We start from the raw sequence: 23925 nt of genomic DNA on the forward strand, positions 1-23925 counted from the left end.
AGATGGGGCCACAGCAGCTGCCTCTAACCTTCCAGAAGAAAACAGGGAAGGTTACTCTGCAGCTGTGTCCCCTAGTGGCCTCACTCCAAAGACTTATTACAAGTAGGGGAAGGTGGAATTTTAATGAGCCAGTTTTTTTAAAAAAGGCATGTGGGCCACTGCACAGCAGTTCTTTCAGTTCTACTCAGCCAGGGGTCATGGCTGTGATGCTTGGACACCCTAAGGGCACGGGAAAAGTCTTCTGGTTGTTTTCACATCTCGTTCACAGCATAAGAGGGAAAACAGCTTTTGGGTTAATTGACACTGCGAACAGACAACGAGACAGACGCTGTTGTCATCACCAGTTCAAGAAGTCATCTGGGTTGTCACTGAGCTGTGACATTAAGGCGCATGCACATGAGGAACACTTCCAACCTAGGATTCTCCACAGTCCAACGCTGAGCACTTTCCATTGCCTCAGGGGAAGTTTCTCAGGGTCATGACTGCTGAACCATTGGGGGGCTGTAAGTACGACAAGGAGCTAAGGGTATTCACTCTAACTAGTGTTTGTACACCCCCTTTGGAACTAGTTAATTTTACACTTCATGCATTGCCTCAGATAAGCAGCGTTGTCTATTTCCCTAAAGTAAGCCAGAGTCTGGTGGATCAGGTTCTAATCCTGGCTCTGCTATTGATGAAATACATGACTTTAGGCCTTGTCTACACTATGGGGGGGAGATCGATCTAAGTTACCAACTTCAGCTACATGAATAACATAGCTGAAGTCGATGTACTTACATCTACTTACTGCAGGGCCCACAATACGCAATGTTGACTGGAGACACTCTCCCGTCGACTCCCCTTGCGCTTCTCGTTCAGGTGGAGTACAGGAGTCGACGGGAGAGCGATCAGAGGTCGCCGCGTGTCAAACCCCTGGTAAATGTAGACAAGGCCTAAAGCCATGCAGTGCATCAGTAGCAGAAACTGTACCTCAGTTTCTAAAATGGGGTTAACGCTGCACACTATTACCCCCTATGATTACACCCGGAAGGAAATGCAAAACACATTAGTGAAAAGAAAAGATATTCACATAAATTTAAAAAAATCCACCTTATTCACAAAAGTCTCTGAAACCCAAGATATTGCAGTCATAAGGGACATGGGTCTAGGACAAACATCAGTCTAGAATGTGGGCCAAAAAAAACCCCACATAAAGCAGTTCACAAAAATAGTCTCCAATACAGATTATGATTTCCTAAATGCTGCAATGCTCGGTAACTCTCTTATTAGAGTTCCATGAAGATGCACCAAAAGGAAATAAGATTTTTCTCCCTCATGGGAAGCATGGTGAGAATTGGTTAATGTTTACAAAGCCCTTTAAAAATGTAAAGCACTATGGAAGAATTACTGTTTCTACAATAAGTAGACTGACATAGTCCTTTTCCTGCCAAATGCAGTGACTGTTTTTCAGTTTTAAAGCCAAAATGGGAATGAGGGCTGCCTTATAGGGGGATCACACCAAAATACAGTTCCTCTTTACTGAAGTAGAAATATACACACACACACACACACACACACACATCCACTCACTCTTGCTGTGCCAGAAGCAGGTGCAGTGCATGCAGCTCATGAATGCATGTTTTCGTTTAAGTGTCTGTTCTTTGCCAGGAGAAATAACCCCAGGAATGCAGCGATCTGATTTGATTTTCCTACTATGAAAGCACTGCAGATCCCTGCGTTCAGTGTCTGGAGACACCACTGAATTTGACTGTGTTCACACCATACAGCAGTTGATTAGGAAGGTACTAGTTTTAAAAAATAATGCTACGGCCCATCCTGGCGATTCAGAGATGACACACTGTGTATTAGAGTTTGGGTCCTGAGCTGAATCCAAACCTACTTGGTCATAGTAAGAATGGTCACTTTGAGCAAGGCCTGAGGTTGGTGGTGGACAAAAGCAAACAGAGGGAGCAAGGAAATGGGCAGATAATGGCATTGACACATCTGTAATAAATGTATTGCCCAAGGAAAGCCTAAATGGGCTGAGTGTAACCCTGTAGGAAACTTTGCTGCCCCAGTCATCCTCCCACCTGAGAGCGAGGCAATAGCTTTTGGGGGCAGGGACTATCACTGTGTATATGTTTGTATAGTGTCTAGCACACTGGGATTCTGGCCTGGTTGTCCTCTAAGCACTGCTGCAGTATAAACATTTGCTAATAAATGTAGTCAAACTCTTATTGCTAGGCAGTGTATATAGGTGAGGAGGAGGTTCCCTGGGAGGAATCCTGTTAGGTATTGACTTTATTCAGGGTTGAAGAATGGATTTTTAGCCTGTGCAAGGATATGGTCCTATCAGGTATCCCCAACCCCACCACCACCCATGTGATCCCTTCCTGTTTACTATCCTGTCCGTCCATGACATAGCCAGCCTAGGTCAGGATGTATGTAATTGCTGTTGCCAAGATTAGAGAAGAAGAGCTCTGAATGGCAGAGAGAACAAAGCTTGCGTCAGTAGCCCCAAACTGCCAGACTTCACAGAGGACAAACAGGAAAATGTCCCTGTGCAGTTATTGAGGGATGAAGGAAGGAGAGAGCCAATGCTTCCCCCAGCAGTACCACTCCGAACAAACATCAGTGCTGGAGGAAATCAATGTCAGTGGAGAGAGCAAACGTAGGAAGGAACTTATTGATTTGAACACTTTCCGACAACAGCAAGATAAGCACACAGGCTTTGGCTGGTACCTGCTGTACTACTGCGTTTCAACTGGGTCATGAAACAGGATGGATTGAAGGGGTGGGAACTGGCCAATAAGATACAGCTCTGTCTGGAATATAAATTGAGATTAGGTGGTTTGATTTTTCACCCCAGCCCTATCAAGCCACGTGCCCTAGAAAGGCATCCGCAAGTTTTCACAACACAGGGAGCGATAATCTAATGACCTTACAGCTGGGGGGGGGGGGGGAAAACATTGGAGAACTTGTAATATCCCAATGAGCCATTCATCTGCCATGGTGCAGTCAGGTACATCCCAGGAGATACAGAAGCTTGTGTCTCAGGGGTTGTTAATCATGCAATTGAAATACTCAGCATGCAATGATACTTTGGAAGATTCTTGCTCAACCTAATTCAGCATGTTCTATGAATACTATCCCTCTCCCAAGAGCCTTACAGTCTAAAAGAAAAGGCAGACAACAGTGCTCTGGGTAACTTCGGATGACAAAAATTGTGTATGTGCACGCACGTGTGTAAGATCAACTGGACACATATAGACAAGAATAGAATACCCAGTGATAAAACGGTACATGTGGGGGAGGGAAAAAATTGAAAGGAATCTAGAAACTCATGCTCCAATGCTTAAACCAATCTCTGTTCGTGATTAGGATGAGAATTTTAAGGGGGATAGGGCAGACTATTCCACCTCTGCCTTTTGTGGGGGTACTGGTGCTGGCCACTGTCAGACACAACACAATGAGATGGACCATTTATCTGATCCTATCTGATATTTCCTATCGTGTGTGTGTGTATTAAGCTGAAGTTGTAAGTGGTATTATACTGACATGGGTTATCATTTGTTAGTCTCTTAGCTAGTCTAGCTTCTATCCCGGTTTATAATATTCCATTAAAAAAAAAAACCTACATTAAAAGAATACTATCAAGATTACCAATTCAAGCACGCGGAAGTTAGGAAATGCCTGCATTAAAGTTGCCCATATTACCTAAGTTCTGCCCCTTGTTCATATAGATTGGTATATCTTTAGTTGCATGATCAGATACTATTTTTTCCCACATGACCCCTTCTACAGTGCCTTCTAGTTGAAGATGTCATCGTTCTTTACAAGCATTAATGAATTTGCCTTGTAAGGGAAGCAAATATTATTCCCGTTTTACGGATAACAAAACTGAGGCACCGAAGTTATTCCAGAGCCTTGTTCTCTAGCAAATCACAGGTCTGCCCATAAAATGTAACATCATGGTCTCACCCACCTCTCCAAACTGCTACAGAATTTAGAGAAAGGAAAAGCCTTATTATTAATAAGTTATTAGGTTGTCTTACCCATTCCCTTCTTCCTGATCAAGATAACCACCTACTTGGTTAGAAACATGGAAATAAAAGAGGTAAAGAGATCAAATAAAATCTCCTTTTTATCTTAATCCACCAAGAAAATACCCTAGGAAGACCTTAATCCCCATCTCCTCAAAAAAAAAAATGGGGCTGAACTTTAAGTTTATGAAAGTAAAATACGGAGCTTAAAAAACTAGTCCTTTCCTTAAATTCAGCAGCCTTCTGCAAGGAAACGGCTTAGCACAGATACAGCTGCCTCTGACTTTCCACACTGCTGTTGGTTTGTGATTTGGCCTTTGGGATATTAAATTAACACACTTTCTTTGGTGATTACAAGAGTTCTGTGTCTTTCTCTCCCTACCCTATGGATTCCCCAGCTATTTAGAGATGCAAGAGTCCAGACCCTAGCTGCAGGCCCAAGCAGAGCACCTGCTTATCACGGCAGACCTTACACTGGCTGCAGCTCTGTTCTCATCTCACTTACTCCTGATCCCCTCAGACAAGGTCAGTATTACAAGCACAGCTCTGGAGACCTTTTGCCCATACTGCAGCCCTACTTATTTCCTCTTCCCTTGGGATGCTTTTCTTCACTACCCCGATTAAAAGTTATCATTACCACAGCTCTTGTACTTTTCCAGGCAGTGTGACCCTTGACTATTCTTTCTCCTTTCTTCCTGAGCCCCCTGCTTTCCCCCACCCCCATGTGGTTTAACCAGCTTTTACCAAAGCCACAAGGCATGCTCTTTCTTATTACTCATTTATTCAAGAAGGTTGTTTACCCAGGAACAGGTCCAAAGGCAAGTACAATGAATAGAGAGGCCACGTCAGTCTCATAGAATTCTCTCCATTCTGTCACCTTCTGCATGGAAATTTAAAGCAGGGGACCCAATGACCTCACGGTTCACAAGACCTGGCCTAGAGGCTGTTTTATCCTGTCGACTTAGTCCCCTTTAATCTGAAATGTGCATATCTCCAGGCCCCTGGCAGGGAGAGAGGGTATTTATAGCAGTGTCAGAAGAGGAGGCAGGAAGTAGGAAATTGGGATGGGAGCTTGGAAAGGGTATAAAGGGCTAAACCACACCACCTGCCTGGAATTCATTCCTTGGGGGGAAGGTAGAGTTAAGGAGAAATGTCACAGGAAATGGTTGGTTTAACCCAGATATCCGCTGGCTCTCTAGCCCTCTACCTGCTGTCTTTCAAAACCCCAGTCACTTCCTCTCTTTCAAAGTCAGGTGTAAGTTTTTCCCCCCCATCCCATGGTTTTCCTGTCCTGCCACAGGCCAGTCTGCTTCTCCCTGCTGTTTTAACCATTTATAGGCTATCACTGAAATCTGCTAAGTAGACTGAAAACTATGCTAGTTACACCAGACCCAGCAAGTTAGACAAGCCCAAAGATTAAATCTACATCAACGGGTTTATTTGGGCATAAGCTTTCGTGAGTAAAAACCTCACTTCTTCGGATGCATCCGAAGGTTTTTACTCACGAAAGCTTATGCCCAAATAAATCTGTTAGTCTTTAAGGTGCCACCAGACTCCTTGTTGTTTTTGTAGATACAGACTAACACGGCTACCCCCTGATAATCAACGGGTTGGGATTCTTGTTAGTTTCCAAAGCTCATGTCATTCATTGTGCATGGGGGATTGTATTTGATTTCAGAACAGCTGCTCCAGTGCTCATTTATTCAGAATTAACATAGATAATGCCAGCAGCCTCTCCCCAGCAGACAACACTACAACTATATCCAATAGCAGGGAATGAACTGGTAAAGAGAAACAGATGTGACTGTCCCAGCAGTCAAACCACAGGGCAATGTGTGGGAGTCAAAGTTCAGGTCCTTCATTCCGAGCCAGCAGGACCCTGAGGCACTTGGGGAAGGGAGACACCCTTCTGTCCTAAACGATACTGTAGGGGTTTTGGCATAGCCAGAGAAAGGGATGTAACAACATGGTACCTTTGTGCAGTTGCACCTTCTTGTGGTCATTTACACCTGCGCAAAGGGAGTGTAAAATGCTACTTGCTACTGTACAAGGTATTAGAAAATTGGGCTTTTCAGTGGTGGGGGGAAAGAATAAAAAAGGGAAAATTTGAAAGGAGGGGGGAAGGGCACCCTGCTCTCTTTTTTTCTCCCCAAAATAATCTGGTTTCAAACTCCTTACTATTTCACTCAAGACAGTTAAGTCCAAAGCAGACTGCGAAGAGGTCCAAAGGGATCTGACAAAACTGTGTAACAAAATGGCAGATGAAATTCAATGTTGATAAATGCAAAGTAATGCACATCAGAAAGCATAATCCCAACTCTAATATATCTCAAATGATAGGATCTAAATTAGCTGTTACCACTCAAGAAAGAGATCTTGGGAGTCACTGTGGATAGTTCTCTGAAAACATCTGCTCAATGTGCAGCAGCAGTTAAAAAAGCTAACAGAATATTAGAATCCATTAGAAAAGGGATAGATAGTAAGACAGTAAATATCATAATGCCATTATATAAATCCATGGTATGCCCACACCTGGAATAACGTGTGCAGTTCTGGTTCCCCCGCATCTCAAAAAAGATATATTCAAATTGGAAAAGGTGCCGAGAAGGGCAACAAAAATGACTAAGGGTATGGAACAGCTTCCCTATGAGCAGAGATTAAAAAGACTGGAACTTTTCAGCTTGGAAAAGAGATGATGGGGGGATATGATAGAGGTCTATAAAATCATGACTGGTGTGGAGAAAGTGAATAGGGAAGTGTTATTTACTCTTCCACATAACAAGAACCAGGGGTCACCCAATGAAATTAATAGGTAGCAGATTTAAAACAAACAAAAGGAAGTTCTTCTTCACACAAAAACTCCAACATTGCAGGAGATGTTGTGAAGGCCAAAAGTACAACTGGGTTCAAAAAAGAATTAGAGAAGTGCATGGAGGATAGGTCCATCAATGATTATTAGCCAAGATGGTCAGGGATGCAACCCCATACTCTGGGTGACCCTAGCCTCTGACTGCCAGAAGCTGGTTGTGGAAGACGGGATGGATAACTCAATAATTGCCCTATTCTATTCATTCTCTCCGACGCATCTGACATTAGCCACTGTTAGAAGACAGGATACTGGGCTAGATGAACCTTTGGTCTGATCCAGTATGACCATTCTTATGTTCTTAAGGACTAATAAGAATTAAAGGAGTAATGGGAGACCCCTTCACAGATTGCTTTACAGTGAACTGATTAAAGAAAAGCAATTAACATTATATAGAATTAATATTTTTGACCAGGATCCACATCCAGGAGCCTGCTGGGCAAGGAGATTTCTACTTGTTGCACTCGTTCCAGTATTTCCTGGCTGCAATGTTTTATCCCTTGAATACTTTTAAACAGCATGTTAGTTCTTTCAGTCTAGTGCACCTACCATTCAGTCAGCACTATTTTCAAACGGTATGATCCAGCTGGAAAAACAGAATTAAGTTCTTTCCCTCCCCCAGCATTTCTTAAAGGATTATTCGGATGAACTTAATGCTCAAAGAGATGGAAGGATAGCACTGGCTAGAACCCAGATATGATAATAGAGGTAGGCACTGTGCAATCTCAGGCCACACAGAGCCCTGCTACTCCAAGTTCTAAACTGAGACTGCCAATTATGAAGAGATGTGAGGCAGATACGTAGGATCCAGATAGAAATCCAGCCCTCTTTCTCACCACCAATGGGCATAGCAGGGGCAAAGGGATCAAAACGTGCCTCTACAGGCAAGCCTGCCCGCTTGCCACTTTGATCTCTCTAGTGCAGACAAGGACTATCTGTGGTATAGCAATGAATTGTTTTGCACTGGTCAGCCCACTACCTATTGAGTTCGTCCTTATTACCCACCCTGAATCAGTGAAAGATTTGACCTTGCATCCACACTAGGGCTGCCTAGTGGGGTACCAGCTCTGGTGGGATGGCTGTCTTCTCTCACAGCTGATGAACCTTATGTAGTCCCAAAAGGCCTTCTTCAGCAATGTATCTATTCCCAGAAATCCCTCCTGCCAGTATCCCTCCCCAGAAATCCACTCGCAGCCGTGGTCCCCTCTGAAATGTTCCCATTTTGCAGCCCCTAAACCAGCAAGCCAGCTGTGGACTGCCTGCTGAGAATATAATCTTTCCCCTCTGTTGTGTTCCTCCCGACAATGCCAAAGATGATCGGTGTTAGAGTTGAATGTATGGACTGTGGCAGCTTGTTGCATCCACACTGGCATGCAGGCGGTAGAGGCTTTTCCCCTTCAACTTACCAGGGTTATTTCAATTGATTATAGCTTCCCTATCACTCAACTGAAGCACTTGTGTCCATGGATGCAAGGTGCATTCCAGTTGCCTGAGGGACATTACAATTGATTGAGCTCTCATGCAGACAAGGCCTTGGAAAAGCAAGATCAAGTCCAATGTGCAATGTGTATTAATCCAGATCTTTGCTGGGTTTAGTTGATAATTTTTGCATCAGCTTCTCTGTGCTATTTAATTTGCATTTAACTGTCTGCACACTTTTTCCAGGGGCTGAAGTTGCTCTTTGAAAAGGTCTTGTGTAAACACAAGACCTTTGGATTTGGAATTTGGATTATTCATGGTCAACATTTATTTTACCAGCACAGAACTCAAGAGACTTATCTCTCATTTCCAAGAGTGTCCAGGAATCTCTTCTGGCTGGCAGAAATACTGAATAAATAAAATCAACAGGGTTGTGTAAAACTACTTGCATTTTTATGTTATTAGACACTGTCAGTTAATGCACTAAATCTTCACTCTGGGAGCTCAAGGGAGCCACTTCACTTTACAGGGAAAGTTAATGGCTTATAATAACAATTTTAAACACTCTCCAGTGTTTGTGACATTTCTCTTAGAAACCTCAAAACATAAGCCAAATCCATCTCTGATACAAGCTGGCACAACATCACTGACGTGAATGGCACTGCAGTTGCTTACAGCAGTCATTAAGTTGGCCCAACCCTTTTTTTTTTTTTTATTGCTTTCATCTCTCCTCCATAGGACAAACATGTTAACCCCATCTTCTGGACCAAATTCAGACCTGGCATAAGAGGGTGAAACTCCACTTAAGTCAATTTTGTTGCACCTGATTATATGAGATCTGACTTTGTCCCAAGAGTTCCAAGGAGCTGAAGTCATTGTGGCTGCCTTTTGCGTACTCCCTTTTTTCTGTGCACCAGCAAAATGGATGAAGTCAGCACAAGTCTCAGTAGAGTGGAGCAAATTCTGCTCTCACTTAAACCAGTGTGAATCCAGTTTAACTCTGAGCTATGAATAGAATCTGGCCCACTTTTCTGTTGGCAAGTTAACAGCTGCAGCTGAGTCAGCAGGGGCCACTCTGATGCTTTTGGTGTGCTCCTTAAGTCAGATGTTTAAGAACAGCACTTACCTACTGTGCATGAGTCTGGGTCTGTATGTGGCCACAGGTATTGCCAACTTCCCCTCCCCCAAATTTGAGACTGATCATATTATTCTACATGTTGAACTATAGCCCCACTCTTTGTGGCTATTGCTGTGCACCTCAAAATTATGTGGCTATTTCAGTTTTAGAAATACCTCCCAGGTGTGCTAAGGTGCTAGCATGGGGGCAAATTCATCACTTCCCAGTGGCCACTTTATGCCAACATAAAGTGGTCATAAAACAGCTGGATCTGTCTGTTGGGGAATTCTCCTGGTTATAAGAGGAGACCGTGGCAGGAGCATAGCAGGTGTTGTCAGTCCTACGCTGCCCCTTGAGGGAGCTCTACTGCAGGGGGCATTCATGGGATGGTGGGCGGGTATGGCCAAGCACTCCTACACCTTAAATATTCCTAAACTGTCCCTCTGGGAACCCCAGCATAAGGAAGACACAAAGCTACCTTCTTTCTCCATCCAGGCCCCTCTGCTGAGTTCAGCATCACCACAGCAATAAGTTCAGCCCCAGTGTTTAAGATATAACTCGTGCTTTTAACCTAGATATTTTACTGGCAGCCACTCATTTCCAGAGCAGAATATGTTTCTAAACCAGAGCTGGCAAAAGCCAATGAGTCTGCACGGATTTTTTTCATGTGCAAACTATTTGATAAAATGCTCTGTCTACAGATTAGTTGTTTTTGTTCATTAATTGTTTCACCCGCCTTGAATGGGGACTGCAAGCACTTTGATTAATAGAGGGAAAAACAGACTAGCTCCATTGAAGGTTTTGGAAGTGCCTTTGAATCCCCTCATTGAAATGTATGCTCTTTAGTAACTGCCTAGAGCAATACATCTCTGGGACTCGGCACAGCTACTTCCTACCACCACAGTACACTTTTTTTAAACTCTCTCAAATGGAAGAGAGCACCACTGTCAGACAGAGCCAAGCTAGATCAAGACTTTATTTCTCTCACTGTTACTAATAAGCCCTGCAATTAAAGTGCAAATCTAAAAATGACCAGCCTAGCTCACTCTAACTATACCAGCAAAGCCTAATGAGTAAAGAGCAGGGGTGGCCAACCTGTGGCTCTGGAGCCACATGCGGCTCTTCAGAAGTTAGTATTCGGCTCCTTGTATAGGCACTGACTCCAGGGCTGGAGCTACAGGCACCAACTTTCCAATGTGCCCAAGGGGTGCTCACTGCTCAACCCCTGGCTCTGCCACAGGCCCCACCCCCTCCCCTGAGCCTGCCATGCCCTTGCGCCTTCCCCCTCAGAGCCTCCTGCATGCCACAAAACAGCTGATCCGGAGGTGCAGGGGGGGAGGGGGGAGAGGCAGTGATCGGGGGGGGGGTTTGCTGGTGGGTGGAAAGCGTTGGGAGCTGCTGACCTATTACTGTGGCTCTTTGGCAATGTACATTGGTAAATTCTGGCTCAGGTTGGCTACCCTTGGAATAGAGAATAAGGAGACCTGGAGCAGATCCAAATTTATTCTGCTGCTTTGATCAACTCTGCTGCGAATGCACATGGAGAAAATAGCTTCATGTTTTTATATTGTGGCATATGTACTACAGTGACATTTGTTCTACTTCAGTGGTTCTCACACTGTGGTACATGTACCACTGCTGGCATACAGGCCACAATCAGCCAGTGGGTGGATTGGTTTAGTGTCATAAGAAGACAGTTTTAGATGAGCTACAATAGGTCTTAAGTTTGAGAACAGCGGTTTCTACTTCACTGATTTCAGCATGAAGGCCTGATTCTCCTGTGACTTACACCAGTATAAAATTGATCCACTCCACTGGCATCAGCAGAGGTACTCCCCATTTACAACATGGCATGGAAGAGGAGAATTGGACCCTGGAACTCTGGAGCGATATGCAGCATACCCAAGAAAGAAACCTCTTCAGTCTAAGCAGGGGCTCTTGTCATTAAAAGTAAACTTCAACATACTCTCTGGCCCTTATTAGAGGACTGACATCACACCTCAGAGCTCAGTTGGGTTGCAAGCTGGAAGGCATCATGTGCATGTCCCTGCTTGCTATCTAAAACCAACCTGGGGAAAGGTCTCTTCTCGCGTTTACTGGCCTTTAAGAATTTTTGGAATGCATACTGTTGAAGTTTCATTTAATGACAACAGCTCCTGCACAGATTAACAAGGCTTCTTTCCTGAAAGAAGCATGCTGGATCGATCTACATCAGAGTACCATATGGGGGTAAAAAGGGGAGGGGAAAAAGTACAGGGTCAGCCAAACAGACACACAACATTTAGGTTTTCATTTCGTGTGTGTATGTGTGTGTGTGTGTGTATATATATATATATATATAATCTCCACAAGCATCCAAGGCAAATGTCATAGGAGAGAAAAATGGCAAAAGATTTTATGTGGTGCAAAAATTAAGATTTGCTTAAGAATTTTGCTCTCAAGATCATTCCATGATGCCAAGAAAGGAGTCAACCTCCCCACCAACTTACTCCCTTCACTGTGCATCCTGTCTTCTGATCCAGCATGAGGATCTGCTAGCATGGACTCTTGTTGACTTCAGGAAGATTCTGCAGTCTTGCATGGCTCCACATTATTGGATCCAGGAGCATTACCTAGGAGACTCTTCAGGTCAGGGACTGTTTGTGTCTTGCAAAGTATCAAGCACACTAATGGAGTTTAATAAAAAATAATAAATAACAATTCCCTTAGTTTTTTGTGCTGCAGAAAACTATTGATGGAAATAGCCAGATTTGCTGAACTTAAAGTCACACACATACCCTCCTCTGGTGGTAGATGAAAAAGTTTGCAAAGTGAAAGGCAAGTGTTTTCTCCTAGCACAGCACATTGCTGTACATAATTACACTCTTGCCTCCCTATTCGTTCCCAGAAACAACTGCCAGGTGGAGGGTTCTCAAGAGCAGGTGGGAAACACTGAAAGGAAGAAATTTCTGCTTAAAGTAAGGAACGCTGGGACTGTGGGCTAGAACATCTGGCTCTCTGCTGGTGAATAGGTCTTTGTGGGGTTACTTCCTGCAGGAAATCTGGAGTAAGCATGTGCAGTAGTTACCAGATACTAAGGAAACCCTTCAGAATTGCATTATTGAATGTTCTGCATCACTTCTTGGGGACAATAATTTCCATCACATTTTTGGAACAAAACCATTTGGAGGAGTGACATATTCCAGGCCAGATTCTACAAAATGCTAAATGCACTCAACTCCTGCATTATTGGGCTCTAAATAACCAACAACAAAAACCCACAAATACAACAAAAAAGTAGTTCCTTTTATGGTTCTTTCCAAATCTGCAGGAATGCAACATTCAGCAGCCAATCTGAAAAGTTCCTGCTGCTCCTGCAGAAAGAAGAGTACAAACAAGCCCCTTTCATGTCGGCTACATCCAGCTGGAATTGTCACAGCTTTGACAAAAGGGGACAAAGCGCCTGTGGTCTTTGTTCCCTCCAAAGGCCCAGCAACAAAAAGAATAATAATAAAAAATTCACATTCTTGGAAAGCAAAAGAGGCAAAGTTCCTTTATCAAACCTTAACAGTTTGCACCGAGTTTGCCACTTGGTCAACTCTAGAGCTATCCAGGCTGGCTCTTATATAGGAAGTCACAATTCAGTTAAAAAGAAAGAAAACCAAGAGTTAAAGCACCAGTTTGGCTGTGGATCAACTTCAGAGATTCTGCCTTGTCCCTCCCCTAATTTGAACGACAAGACGCAAGCACCCCTCCACTTATTGTGACTCCATTTGTCACTCTGGCATGTCCAGGGTGAGTGAAGAGGCCCCAAGTGACAGCCAGGTCTCCTGGTTAGCCGTACTGTTTTTCAAAAGTATGACTGCGTATAGAGTCTAGGCTTCCTCCCAAAACCACAACTTCCGCTTTGGTATTGAAAGAATCAGTCTGTTTAAAAAAACTGCCCTCTCACTGGGTTTGCTTGAGCATCTGTTTCTGAAACGGTGCTTAAAGGGCTGCAGAAGATTCCAGGTTTGGAACCCTGCCACAGAACAGAGCCCAAGGTAATTCAAAATGAAACTCTAGTGCCATATTCCCCATTAGGGCAGGGCAGACTAAATGAAAGATAGTCCCCTAAGCCCTACTGTAACAGGGTTCACAACCTGCCCCAATAAGGCTTAGAGAGGCTTCAGGGTTGTGCAACACCCATGTCTTTATTTACCTACAGTTATCTGACCACCAGTGGGTATCTATTTAGAAGCTTTACAGGATTATTCAACCTCTTTTACCTCCAGTTCCCTCCCTGACTGTCTTCTCTGACTGCTCCTCACCTTCTGGCTCCCTCCCAGCCTTTATAGCCCCCCCTTGGCTTGTCAGGCCAGCAGGTGTTGCCAATCCTCAGGCCAGCATTAGGCCTTTTTCATCAGCCCCAATCAGTTTCCCCTGATTGGAGCTGACTGGGCAGGGGCTAATTAGGTGCTTTTGCACCAGCACCCTGCTACATACCTCCCCCCTTAAGCCGATGCGGGCCTGATCTTCCTCAGCCCCACATTCCTCGGCCTGAGTTTTAGTCCGGGGGTGGCCTCCTTGCCCAGCGTGGTGGTCCCTGGGCTCAACCCTGTGGGGTTTTGGCATGCCCCACCCACAAAAGGTGCATTGGGTAGGGGGTGGGCCACCCCACAAGTCCACCTCCGCCCAGAGGTCGTCACACCAGTCACAACCTTGGGGCAGGTTGCCCTGGCTCGCTTTCCTTTCCTGGTGTGGGAGATGGATCAGAGCCAACTGCCCTGAGGCTACCCTGTATCTCCGGTTCGGGCCCTCTGCCTCTTGGAGTTTGGGCCTCCCCTTTTGGGTTTCTACCCTCTGATCTTTCTTCAGCTTCTCTGCCTCTATCACAGGGATTCCCTCCCCTGGATGGTCCCATCCTGGGGCGTTTGTTCCTTCCCTGGTCCCTCCCATAGGGTCCCTATCCTGGCTCTGTTGAGGTTGTGGGGACTCCCCTTTCTCAGGGTCCACCCCTGTCGGGGCCTGGCCCCCTCCCTCCAGGGTTCTCTCTCTTGCTTTCTCTGTTGGTCTCCTTCCCGTGCCCTCTTTCCCTTTTGGTGAAGGGTTCCAGTCCAACCCCAGAACCATGGGATAGGGCAACCCCTCTATTACCCCCACCTGCTTCCAGGCAGACCTTCCCTGCACCTCCAGTGGTACCTGGGCCACGGGACAATACTCCCCATTCCCATGGATGCAATCCTTTCTCCAGGGATAAGCCAATGCGGCTTTACCAAGTGCTGCTGTACGAGGGAGCGGGCTGAAGCCGTATCCACTAGACCCCTCCGGGGCTTTCGCCCCACCCATACAGTGATGGTGGCTATTCCACGCCTCTTCTTTCACCCCCAATCTTCGTTCACCCACAGACTTCCGCAACCCCACAGTCCATCACTGGGCAGTCACGGTTCTTATGCCCCAGCTGTCCACAGCGCCAGCACACAAGCTGTCCCGGGCGGTTAGGGGTTCCCTTGTGCGTCTCCCGTCGCTTGTCTACTGGCTTCCCAGTGGTTTGCTCACTGGGTTTCTTGCCTCCTTCTGCATTTCACAGGGTCCTATGCTCCCTCAGGGGGAAGTCTGCCTCTGCATATTCCGCTGTCCTTTTGATGGCAGCTTCTACGGTGGCAGGCTGATGTCACCACACCCAGACCCGTATGCTATCTGGGAGACACTGTACAAACTGTTTGAGGATCACCTGATCCATGATCTGCCTCACGGTTTGGGAGTCGTGCCTCAACCACCGCGTCGCCCAGTCAGTCAATCTCTGGGCAAAGGCCCAGGGCTGCATGCATCCCGCCATCGGGCTGCCCAAAACTTTTGCTGGTATTTCTCTGATGAAAGCCCCAGGCGGTCCAAGATGGCTGCCTTCACGGTCTCATAGTCCCTAGCCAGGGCATCCGTCAGGGCCATGTACGCCACCTGCGCCTCCCCTGCAAGATATGGGGCTAGCCGCAGGGCCTAGGTTGTCCTGTCCCATGCCGCGCCCAGGGCCACCTGCTCAAAGGTACCCAAAAAGGCATCAGGGTCATCTGCCAGGGCCATCTTACAGAGGCTGAGGCTCAGGGGCAGAGTGCCATCTCCCCCCGCAGAACTCACCAGTTTTTGCAGGAGCAGCTGCTGCACTGCTGCCTGTTCCTTGATAAAGTCCTGTAAAGTCTGTTGTTGCTCAGCCTGCCATGCCAGTAAAGCTTGCCTCTCCAGCTGGTGGGACTGCTGAAAGGCCTGCAGCATCTTCTGCATCTCCTTCTCATGTTGTTCTGAGCCACTGCAGAATGCCCTCCATTTCCAGGTCACCAAACTGTGTCTCTGGCAAAGGATCCTGGACAAGCCCCCATGTGTAACAGGGTTCACAACCCACCCCTCTTCCAGGGGCCCGCTTGCTGTCCCAATAAGGCTCAGAAAGGCTTCAGGGTTGTGCAACGCCCGTGTCTTTATTTACCTACAGTTATCTCATCACCAGTGTCTATCTATTTAGAAGCTTTACAGGATTAATCAACCTCTTTTATGGGCAGAGTCAGCCTCCAGTTCCCTCCCTCACTAACTGACTTCTCTCTGGCTGTCCCTCACCTTTTGGCTCCCTCCCAGCCTTTATAGCCCTTGGCTTGTCAGGCCAGCAGGTGTTGCCAATCCTCAAGCCAGCATTAGGCCTTTTCCATCAGCCCCAATCTGTTTCCCCTGATTGGAACTGACTGGGCAGGGGCTAATTAGATGCTTTTGCACCAGCACCCTGCTACACCTACCCCTGAATTCCAACAACAGGCACTTGCATTACATTTCCAAAGCAGAAGCTTTCTGCGCCTTCAGAAGCCACACTGTGCTGGCATGTTTTTGGAAGGTGACAACCTGGCAAGTGTTTGTTACCTAGCTAGTTAATATCTTGCATTCTTGTAGGAGTTGTTTTAACAGCTCTGTTCTTCCAGCCCTGTCTTGATTCCCAGCCCTTACTGCACTGATTCCTCCCTTTGGAGCTGGTATTTTGTCAGGAGTTTCAAGAGCCGATAAAAACTTGCTGCCAAGTCCCTTTCTTCCCCACAACATGTTTTATAACCCGGCATGTAGTTTAGTCTGTCTAAACACTGCACTAGTACACTGCCATCAGTTTCCATGGAGACAGTTAACTCTTCAGTGGCCAGAAGTCTGTATATACCTCTTGTTCTTTTGGCTCATGAAAAGAATGGCAATGCTGGTGGAAGACAGCCAGGCAGGGTTACTGCTTTAAGGGAGAGTTTGTTGCTTCATAGACCTAGCTCCACTTCTTCAGTCCAATCACAAAAATGACGTTTGGTTAAGATCAGTCCATAGTAACCTCATAATATGGGGGAACTCTCTTTCCCTTTTGCTTCCTCCCCCTTTGTATTATGAACCCCGTTGCAAGCCCCAAGAGCACAACCCCAGTTATACCCACACTTGATATCTCAGACCAAGGCAAGGCAAAAATTATGAGCCATAACGAATAACAGCAGGTCACTCAAGAATAAAATGAGATCAGCACCTTGACATTGAACTCAGTCAGAAAGCCACCAGTCAGAGAAATCTTGCAAACAATGTGATCTGTACAAGGCTATTCTGGAGGGGATGCTACACAGGGCTTCACTGCTTATCCTACTTTTAATGTCTTGTGTTTCTAGAGAAGATGTAAGTTATCAGAAAGTGTAATTAACAGGGTGTATTTAATTCCTTAGTCAAAGCATTAAAAGGGAGTAGCAGATGCTTGAATTCTCACAGATTTCAACATATGAAAGGCACATGTGGAAGCTCCAGCAATAGATGCAAGCACATTGGCTTCTCAAACACCACTGTTTTCAGAAAAGGCAAAAATCTCCGTGGCAGCCGCCTCTCAACTGACACACTTACTGCTAGTGCAAAGTAAAGAAAGTGCCCGCAATAAAATTCTTCAAGTGAACTTTCAAAAGTATGGCTTCCTAGAAGGATCCTCAGCTATAAAACTCTTCATAATGTTTTCCAGGCTATCAGGACTAAAGCAAATTTTACCTTTCCCAGGCCTTTGAACATGTATGTAATGTTTTTCTTGGCTTTCAGAAGCAAATGCATTATAGAAACTAGACACAAATAACTAGGCATCTCTGCAGGTTTTTATAGAGAAGGGTTATTAAGACGAGAGGGAAACTTTTTTGTCAGCAGGTTCAACTAATTTAAAATGCTACTGATGAGATTCCATGTTAGTGAATCAAGTCAACATTACACTGAAAAGTTAGTATATTTTTGCCTCTATTTAATTTATTTTTCATAGAAGCTGCCAAGTTGACTTCTTTGCAGTCTGTTTTCTCAGTCTGTCTACAGAGGAGTCACAGTACTGGTATCAGCAATGCAAGCTTCCCCAAACCACTTGTGTGTCTCTCAACCCTGAGCTACAGAGACAACCTCTAGGGGCAAGAGTAGGACTTCAGTCACCATGTCTATTCAACCCTTCCCTTCTCTGCAAAGATTGACATCTAGGCTGAAAGCTTGTGCCCATTGTTATGCAAACATCTGTATACTAGGAACTAGACAGAGACCACTCACTCATTTATTATACAGTAGGCCATGGAACAGCATCAAACAGCAACCATATTTGGTCATTTAATACCAACCTGGGCCATATGCAAACCAGGTAACTAGAGTGAGTCTCCATTATCCCATTCCCTTGAGCCACCCAGTTATTCCCCCCACCCCTCATTTATGAATACCGCTCAGATGCCAAAGATTGGAGCAGGAGAACATTAAGAAGGTCCCAATGATAATGTGGTTTTGCTTTCAAAGGTTTTTTTTTTTTTAATCCTATATATTGTAGTTTTCCTATCCCCAGTGTCACACTATTTCAACTTGTTATTTTATGTCAGAAAACACAGACACACAAAAAATCCTCCAAGGATCAGAGCATATTGTGGAAAATTCTTGGGAAACTTGTTACACACCTCCCTAACTTTTGTGAAGGGTTATGACTGTACAGAGCCCATGCGTTCTGTTGCCACTAATTGGTGTGAATTACATCATTCCAAGCTGCCAAGGGCAGTTCCCTAGCTTGTGAGAATCTGTCTTGACTTTTATTGTTGTTAAGTAGTATTATTTGCTTGGCAGCAGGTCATGAAGGAAATGTTGGCTGCCCACACCTTCAATTTTGTTTTTGTCTGCGTGCAGGAAACCTGTCACTTTTACAATTACTGATTTCTAGCAAGTCTGCAAAGCTTGTTTTTCTTGGAGAGGTGGTAATCTTGGAAAGCTGCTGCGCAGAGTTTAATTTTTAAAACAACTCCCACTCTCCGTTGTTCCCTTAAGGGGGGGGGGAAATCACTTAAAAATAGAGATACATAAGACAACTCCAAAAAAACTATATAGGGTCAGGTCATCTTTCACAATTTTTATCCTGCCCCCATTTTAACTTGATTGCTTAAAACTGTAATAAAGCCTTAATTAACAGGAGGGTCCCGTGGCACCTTTAAGACTAACAGAAGTATAGGGAGCATAAGCTTTCGTGGGTAAGAACCTCACTTCTTCAGATGCAAGGGAAGAAGTGAGGTTCTTACCCAGGAAAGCTTATACTCCCTATACTTCTGTTAGTCTTAAAGGTGCCACGGGACCCTCTGTTACTTTTTACAGATTCAGACTAACACGGCTACCCCTCTGATACTTAAAGCCTTAATTGTTTTTTTGGAAGTGGGGGAGAAAGACAAGGGGCAGCTGTAATTTGGAAGTAGTTCTCTAGCCCTCCAACTTCTCCTAAATGGGTCTGGTTAAGCCTAAACGGGTGGTTTTCCATATTTCATATGCTGGTTACTTTTCAAAGTTTTAGCAAAAGAGTCCCTCCTCCTTCCCAGCCCCACACAGAGAACTTTCTCGATGTCAGGGAACATAATATCAGTGTGGAAGAGAAGTGCCACCTTCCTCTGCGTGCAATGCAGAGGGGCGGGGCGGGGGGCATTTCAACTTCTCTCTTGCAAAGCACTCTGACATCGCTGCAAGCGGGAAACGTTGCTCGCAACCCGCACGCTCGCCAAACCGTAGCGCTCCCTCTCCCGCAACACGACGATGCATCTGTGGCACCACAAGGTGCATCTCCCTCGCGGGGGGGGGGCGGCTGGGGCCGTGGAGGAGGTTAGCCGCGGGCAGAGGTGCCAGCCGCTGGGAGAAGCCAGGCGCGGGCTAGGGAAGGAAGGGGAACACTCACCGATGTCAGAGTTGCAGAAAGCATCCTGGGGGTGGATGGGGAGGCAGGTACAAGCCTCCGCCACCAAGTCGCTCAGGCTCCAGCTGCAGAGGAGCACGAGGAGGAAGCTGAGCCACACAGACATGATGCTGGTGCCGCTGCTGGCCCAAAGCTGCTCTCCACTGGGGAGGGGAGGGCTGGCTTGTTGGTGGGGTGGGGGCTGTTCTTCTTCTTTAGGTTTCTTTTTAAACGGTCTTTGAGCCGCTTCTCCTTGCGCCGCCCCCTCTCAGTCCAGTCGCTGCTGGGCAGTGCGGTTGTGTGGCAGCTTTGCCTGGGCTCCCCCTGCACGCGGAGTTCGAAGCTCTCAGCGCCTTTGCTGCTCTCCCGGGCTGGCGGCTGCAGTTATAGCCTGGATAGCGCCCTCTCGGGCTCGTGGGGTGCGCCCCCGCCCCGACCAATCGGAGCCCCGCATTACCTCATCTCCCAGGCAAAGGGGAGAGGCTAGCGACGAGCTGGGGGGGGGGGGGGGGGGGGCGGGGTTGGAGCGAGGGATTCAGTGCCTTATAGGGAATAATATGGCTGTGGGAGTGTGGTGGGGCTGCGAGAGGGATCACAGCAAAGCTGCTTGTTGCCTGCAGCCTGGGCCCCTCTGGAGCAGAGAGAGGGAGATGCAGATGGAGGAAAGGGGTTAATAAGGGTTGCTACCTGTTTCAAAGCCCAACCAAAAGTTCCTTGTTCAGGGCAGCCGCTCTCCTTTCCCATCCCACCGCCTGATGCTGGAGGCAGATGCTGTTGCAAACAGGTTGCATTATTCTTGGACCACAGCGCAGAGCAGATCCCCAGCTCCTGTAAACTGCCATGGCTTCGTCATTACTTCAGTGATGGAGCTGTGCTCATTTACAAACGTTTTGACAATGTGCCTCGCCCTCGCACACATATTTCGGTGGCAGAATCCAATATGGGAAGATCAATTCAAAATGCAGATTTTTTTTTTCATCTGTAATTACTTTCCTGGAAAATAGCTCATCTGAGTGGGAGCTAATTTTAAACTGGAGGTCCTAGAATATGAATGCTTTTTTTTTTAAAGAAAATATATCACAGCAAGAAATTAACATACTAGTGCTTCTTTTCCTTCCTCAGTGTGCAATGGAATGGGGTTGGAAGAAAAAAAGAAGGGCAAGTCCTATTTGGGCTGTAAACCAGGATTTAATGTTTGTGTTTTTTAATCCTATCCAAACCCTTCCCCACAAGACTCCCAGGCAGCAAAGGGTGATAAAGCAAACTGTTAAAACTGAGCTGGAAAAATAACCTGTCATATCTACCCAGGCACTCCCAACTCTTAATCTTGCTGTATATTTTAGTAGTGATGCTTTAGTGCAATGTATAGTGAAGTCCTGTTTGCTTTGGTTTGGTTTCCCTTATCCCTGTTTGGAACTGTACATTTCTCTCAGATGCAGACATGTAACTGTTACAGTAGAGATGGACTTTGAGGAAGGAAGATTGCCAGATGCACAATACAGACAGCCTTATTATCCTGCAAAGGGACGGAGGAGTGATTAATGAAAGTATCAAACCACTGCACTTAATATCAGAGTATTTTCCATGGGGTTTATAAGATTTAAGCATTTCGAGTTGTACATTATGCCAGTATTAAAGGCCAGAGACCAGCTGTCCTAAGTTTCTAAACAGTAGGCTAAATCTTCAAATGTACAGTTCAGTTACATCTGAGTAAAAGATTGCCTATCTGTACCTAGTTTTTAATTGTACAGCCTATAAAAAACAAATTAAGAACTCTAGTCCCTTGGAAGGATAGACTTTGTTTTGGGTATTACTATTAGACCACTACAGTATGGATGGTTATATTAGAGAGGAAGGATTGTCTAGAGGTTAAGGTGGTGCTAGTTTGGGACTTGGGAGACCTGGGTTCAAGCTGTGCCACCAGTGACCGGTGTGACCACTTAGCGTACGTCTACACTGCAAAAAGAAAAAAGCCACAGCAGCGAATCTCAGAGTCTGGGTCTACAAACTCAGGCTTGTGCTATGGTGCTAAAAATAGCTGTGTAGATGTTCCAACTTGGGCTGGAACTCTGAGACTTACCCCCCTCTCTGGGTTTCAGAGCCCGAGCTCCAGCCTGTGGTGCAGGAAAATATACATGGTTATATTTGCCACCATGGTGTGAGCCCCACAAGCCGGAATCTGTAGACCCAGGCTTTGAGATTCAGAGCTGGGGGAAGTGGGAGTTGGAGGGTTGGGGTTTTTTTGTTGTGGTTTTGGGTTTTTTTGTTTGTTGACAACGTAAACATACTCTTTCTCTCTGTGTGCCTCAGGTCTTCATCTGTAAAATGAGGATGATAGCACTTCTTTACCTCATACGGGAGTTGTGTGGTTAAATACATTAAAAACTGTGTGGTGCTCACACAATGTACATATATAAATATAAGTACAAGAGAGCGAGAGACAGTTCTCTGAAGCAGATCACTTTAATGTCTAACTGTACATAGTTTTGTGATGCATCTTTGCAACCTGAGAAACCCCAGGCAAAAATATGAGTTGGGTATTTGTAATCTATAGTTGAGTGCATATGAGAAAAGCTAACTCCCTGGGACTAGACTCTGATCTCAGTTTTACTGGTGTAAATCAGGAGTAGCTCCATTGAAATCAGCTGAGGTACACTGGTGTAAACCCATATTAATAAGATCAGAATCTTGCCCTGCACTTTTTTCACTATTAGAAATATGGGTCTGAAATTGACATCACCAGCATCATGATACAACTGACCAATCAGCAAACAGCACCACAACACACTATTCGAGAGAGGAAGGATATACTGAAAATTAGAGAGTTTGGCCCACAAACTCCCAAATTTTGATCCCACTGACTCCCTCTGTCGCTTTGACCAGGTCACTCGCTGAGTCAGTTTTCTCATCTCTAAAATGGAAATAGTCATGCTTCCCTACCTCACTAAAGTGTTATGAGAGTTAATGAGTTGAAGTTTGTAAAATGCTCTGAAAATGTTACATGCTAAAAGTTGGTGTTATACTCAGACAAAAGACATACTCAGAAGAAACTGAAAGGGGCAGAGGAACAAACCCCTGAGTTCCTTCCCCCTCTGGTTCCGAAAAGGGGATCAGGCCAGGAGTTCCTGAAGTTACAAGAGGCTCCTAAATGCTTGGGGCTTGTCAAAGAGGTGGATTTTCTATTGTGCTATATTGGTTTTTCTGTATTTCTCCCTGTACTGAATGCTGAGCAATAGTAACAATAATACATAGCTCGCATAGAATGCTTTTCAGGTGCAGACCTCAAAGGGCTCAGGGGATCTAGGTTCTAGTTCCAGCTCTGCCATGGGTCTGCTGAGTGACTTTGGGCAAGTCACTGCCCATCTCTGTGCCTCAGTTTCCCCACCTGTAATATTGGAGTAATGATACTGATGAGAAGAGCTGTATGAGAGCTCGCTATTGGTATTATTATGGGGAAACTGTGGCACAGAGAGGTGAAGGGATTTGCTGAAGGTCATGCAGCAGGGCAGAGCTGGGATTACAACCTAGATCTGGCTCCCCATCTAATGCCCTAGCCTCTGGGCCACAACGTCTTTTGGGGGGAAAACTAAAGGAGGAAAAACCAGAACTCTTCTTCTTGAAGAAAACTTTAAGCCTTTTGTGGCCATTTTCAAAAATACCTTGATCCACTTTGTGCTAGGATCCCACAAGCTAAGCATGACTGGGCTAGGTCAATACTTGGTGTGAAAATTCCAAGGATAACCCATGTAACATCTGTAGGTGTTGGTGACTCAGTATGTGGCGTCCTTTCCTGTGAGTCAGTCCTGAGTTAATGTCTCAACATAGTGCTAGGGGGCACTGCGCTGCAAGATATAGGTTGGGTTTTGTTTCAGTGTGGAGTGAAGCGGGGGTTCTGACCACTTGTGATAACCAAAGAATCCATGGTGCTTTTTGCCAGAGTAGGGTGGTTAACCCTTATGTCCTGGTTAAATTCCAGCAACAATAACTACTTTCTGCTTCCATGAGTTCCCACTATGATTTAAATTGGATACATTACTCTTCTCTTCCCCCTCTTCAAATCCTGTTGCATACTGATGCCAGGCAGGGAATGTCTGAGGTGTTCCACCCCAGAGGTGGCTGCTATGGTTGAAGTAGCCCCGGTACACAGGGTGTAAATCACTCTGGGATCCTCCTGCAGGACAAAGGGTGCTAGGTAAATGATGTAAGCTACTACTGTAAAGTAATGGAAAGGGTATTCTCCTCCTTTCTGGCTACCTCTGAAAGTGAAATTTTATGAGACCTAGGTACTGCAAGAAAAGTGCTTCTGAACTGACAAAAACTTAATGTAATTAGTACAAAAAGA

General features: G+C 45.6%; 2 protein-coding genes across 2 annotated transcripts in view; one reads left to right on the forward strand and one right to left on the reverse strand.

Moving 5' to 3' along the window:
- The window catches only part of TIMP3 (TIMP metallopeptidase inhibitor 3), a 52627-nt gene extending 32246 nt beyond the window's left edge, over positions 1-20381 (reverse strand). The window contains exon 1 of the mRNA XM_005300813.5: positions 19587-20381. Within this exon, the coding sequence (XP_005300870.1) occupies positions 19587-19710 (124 nt within the window). The 5' untranslated portion in view covers positions 19711-20381. The remainder of the gene's footprint in view (positions 1-19586) is intronic.
- Positions 1-23925, forward strand: part of SYN3 (synapsin III) — a 260554-nt gene that overhangs the window by 132491 nt on the left and 104138 nt on the right. The gene's annotated exons all lie outside the window — the stretch shown is intronic.

Source organism: Chrysemys picta, chromosome 1, assembly GCF_011386835.1.
Source record: "Chrysemys picta bellii isolate R12L10 chromosome 1, ASM1138683v2, whole genome shotgun sequence".
NCBI classification, from domain to species: domain Eukaryota; kingdom Metazoa; phylum Chordata; order Testudines; family Emydidae; genus Chrysemys; species Chrysemys picta.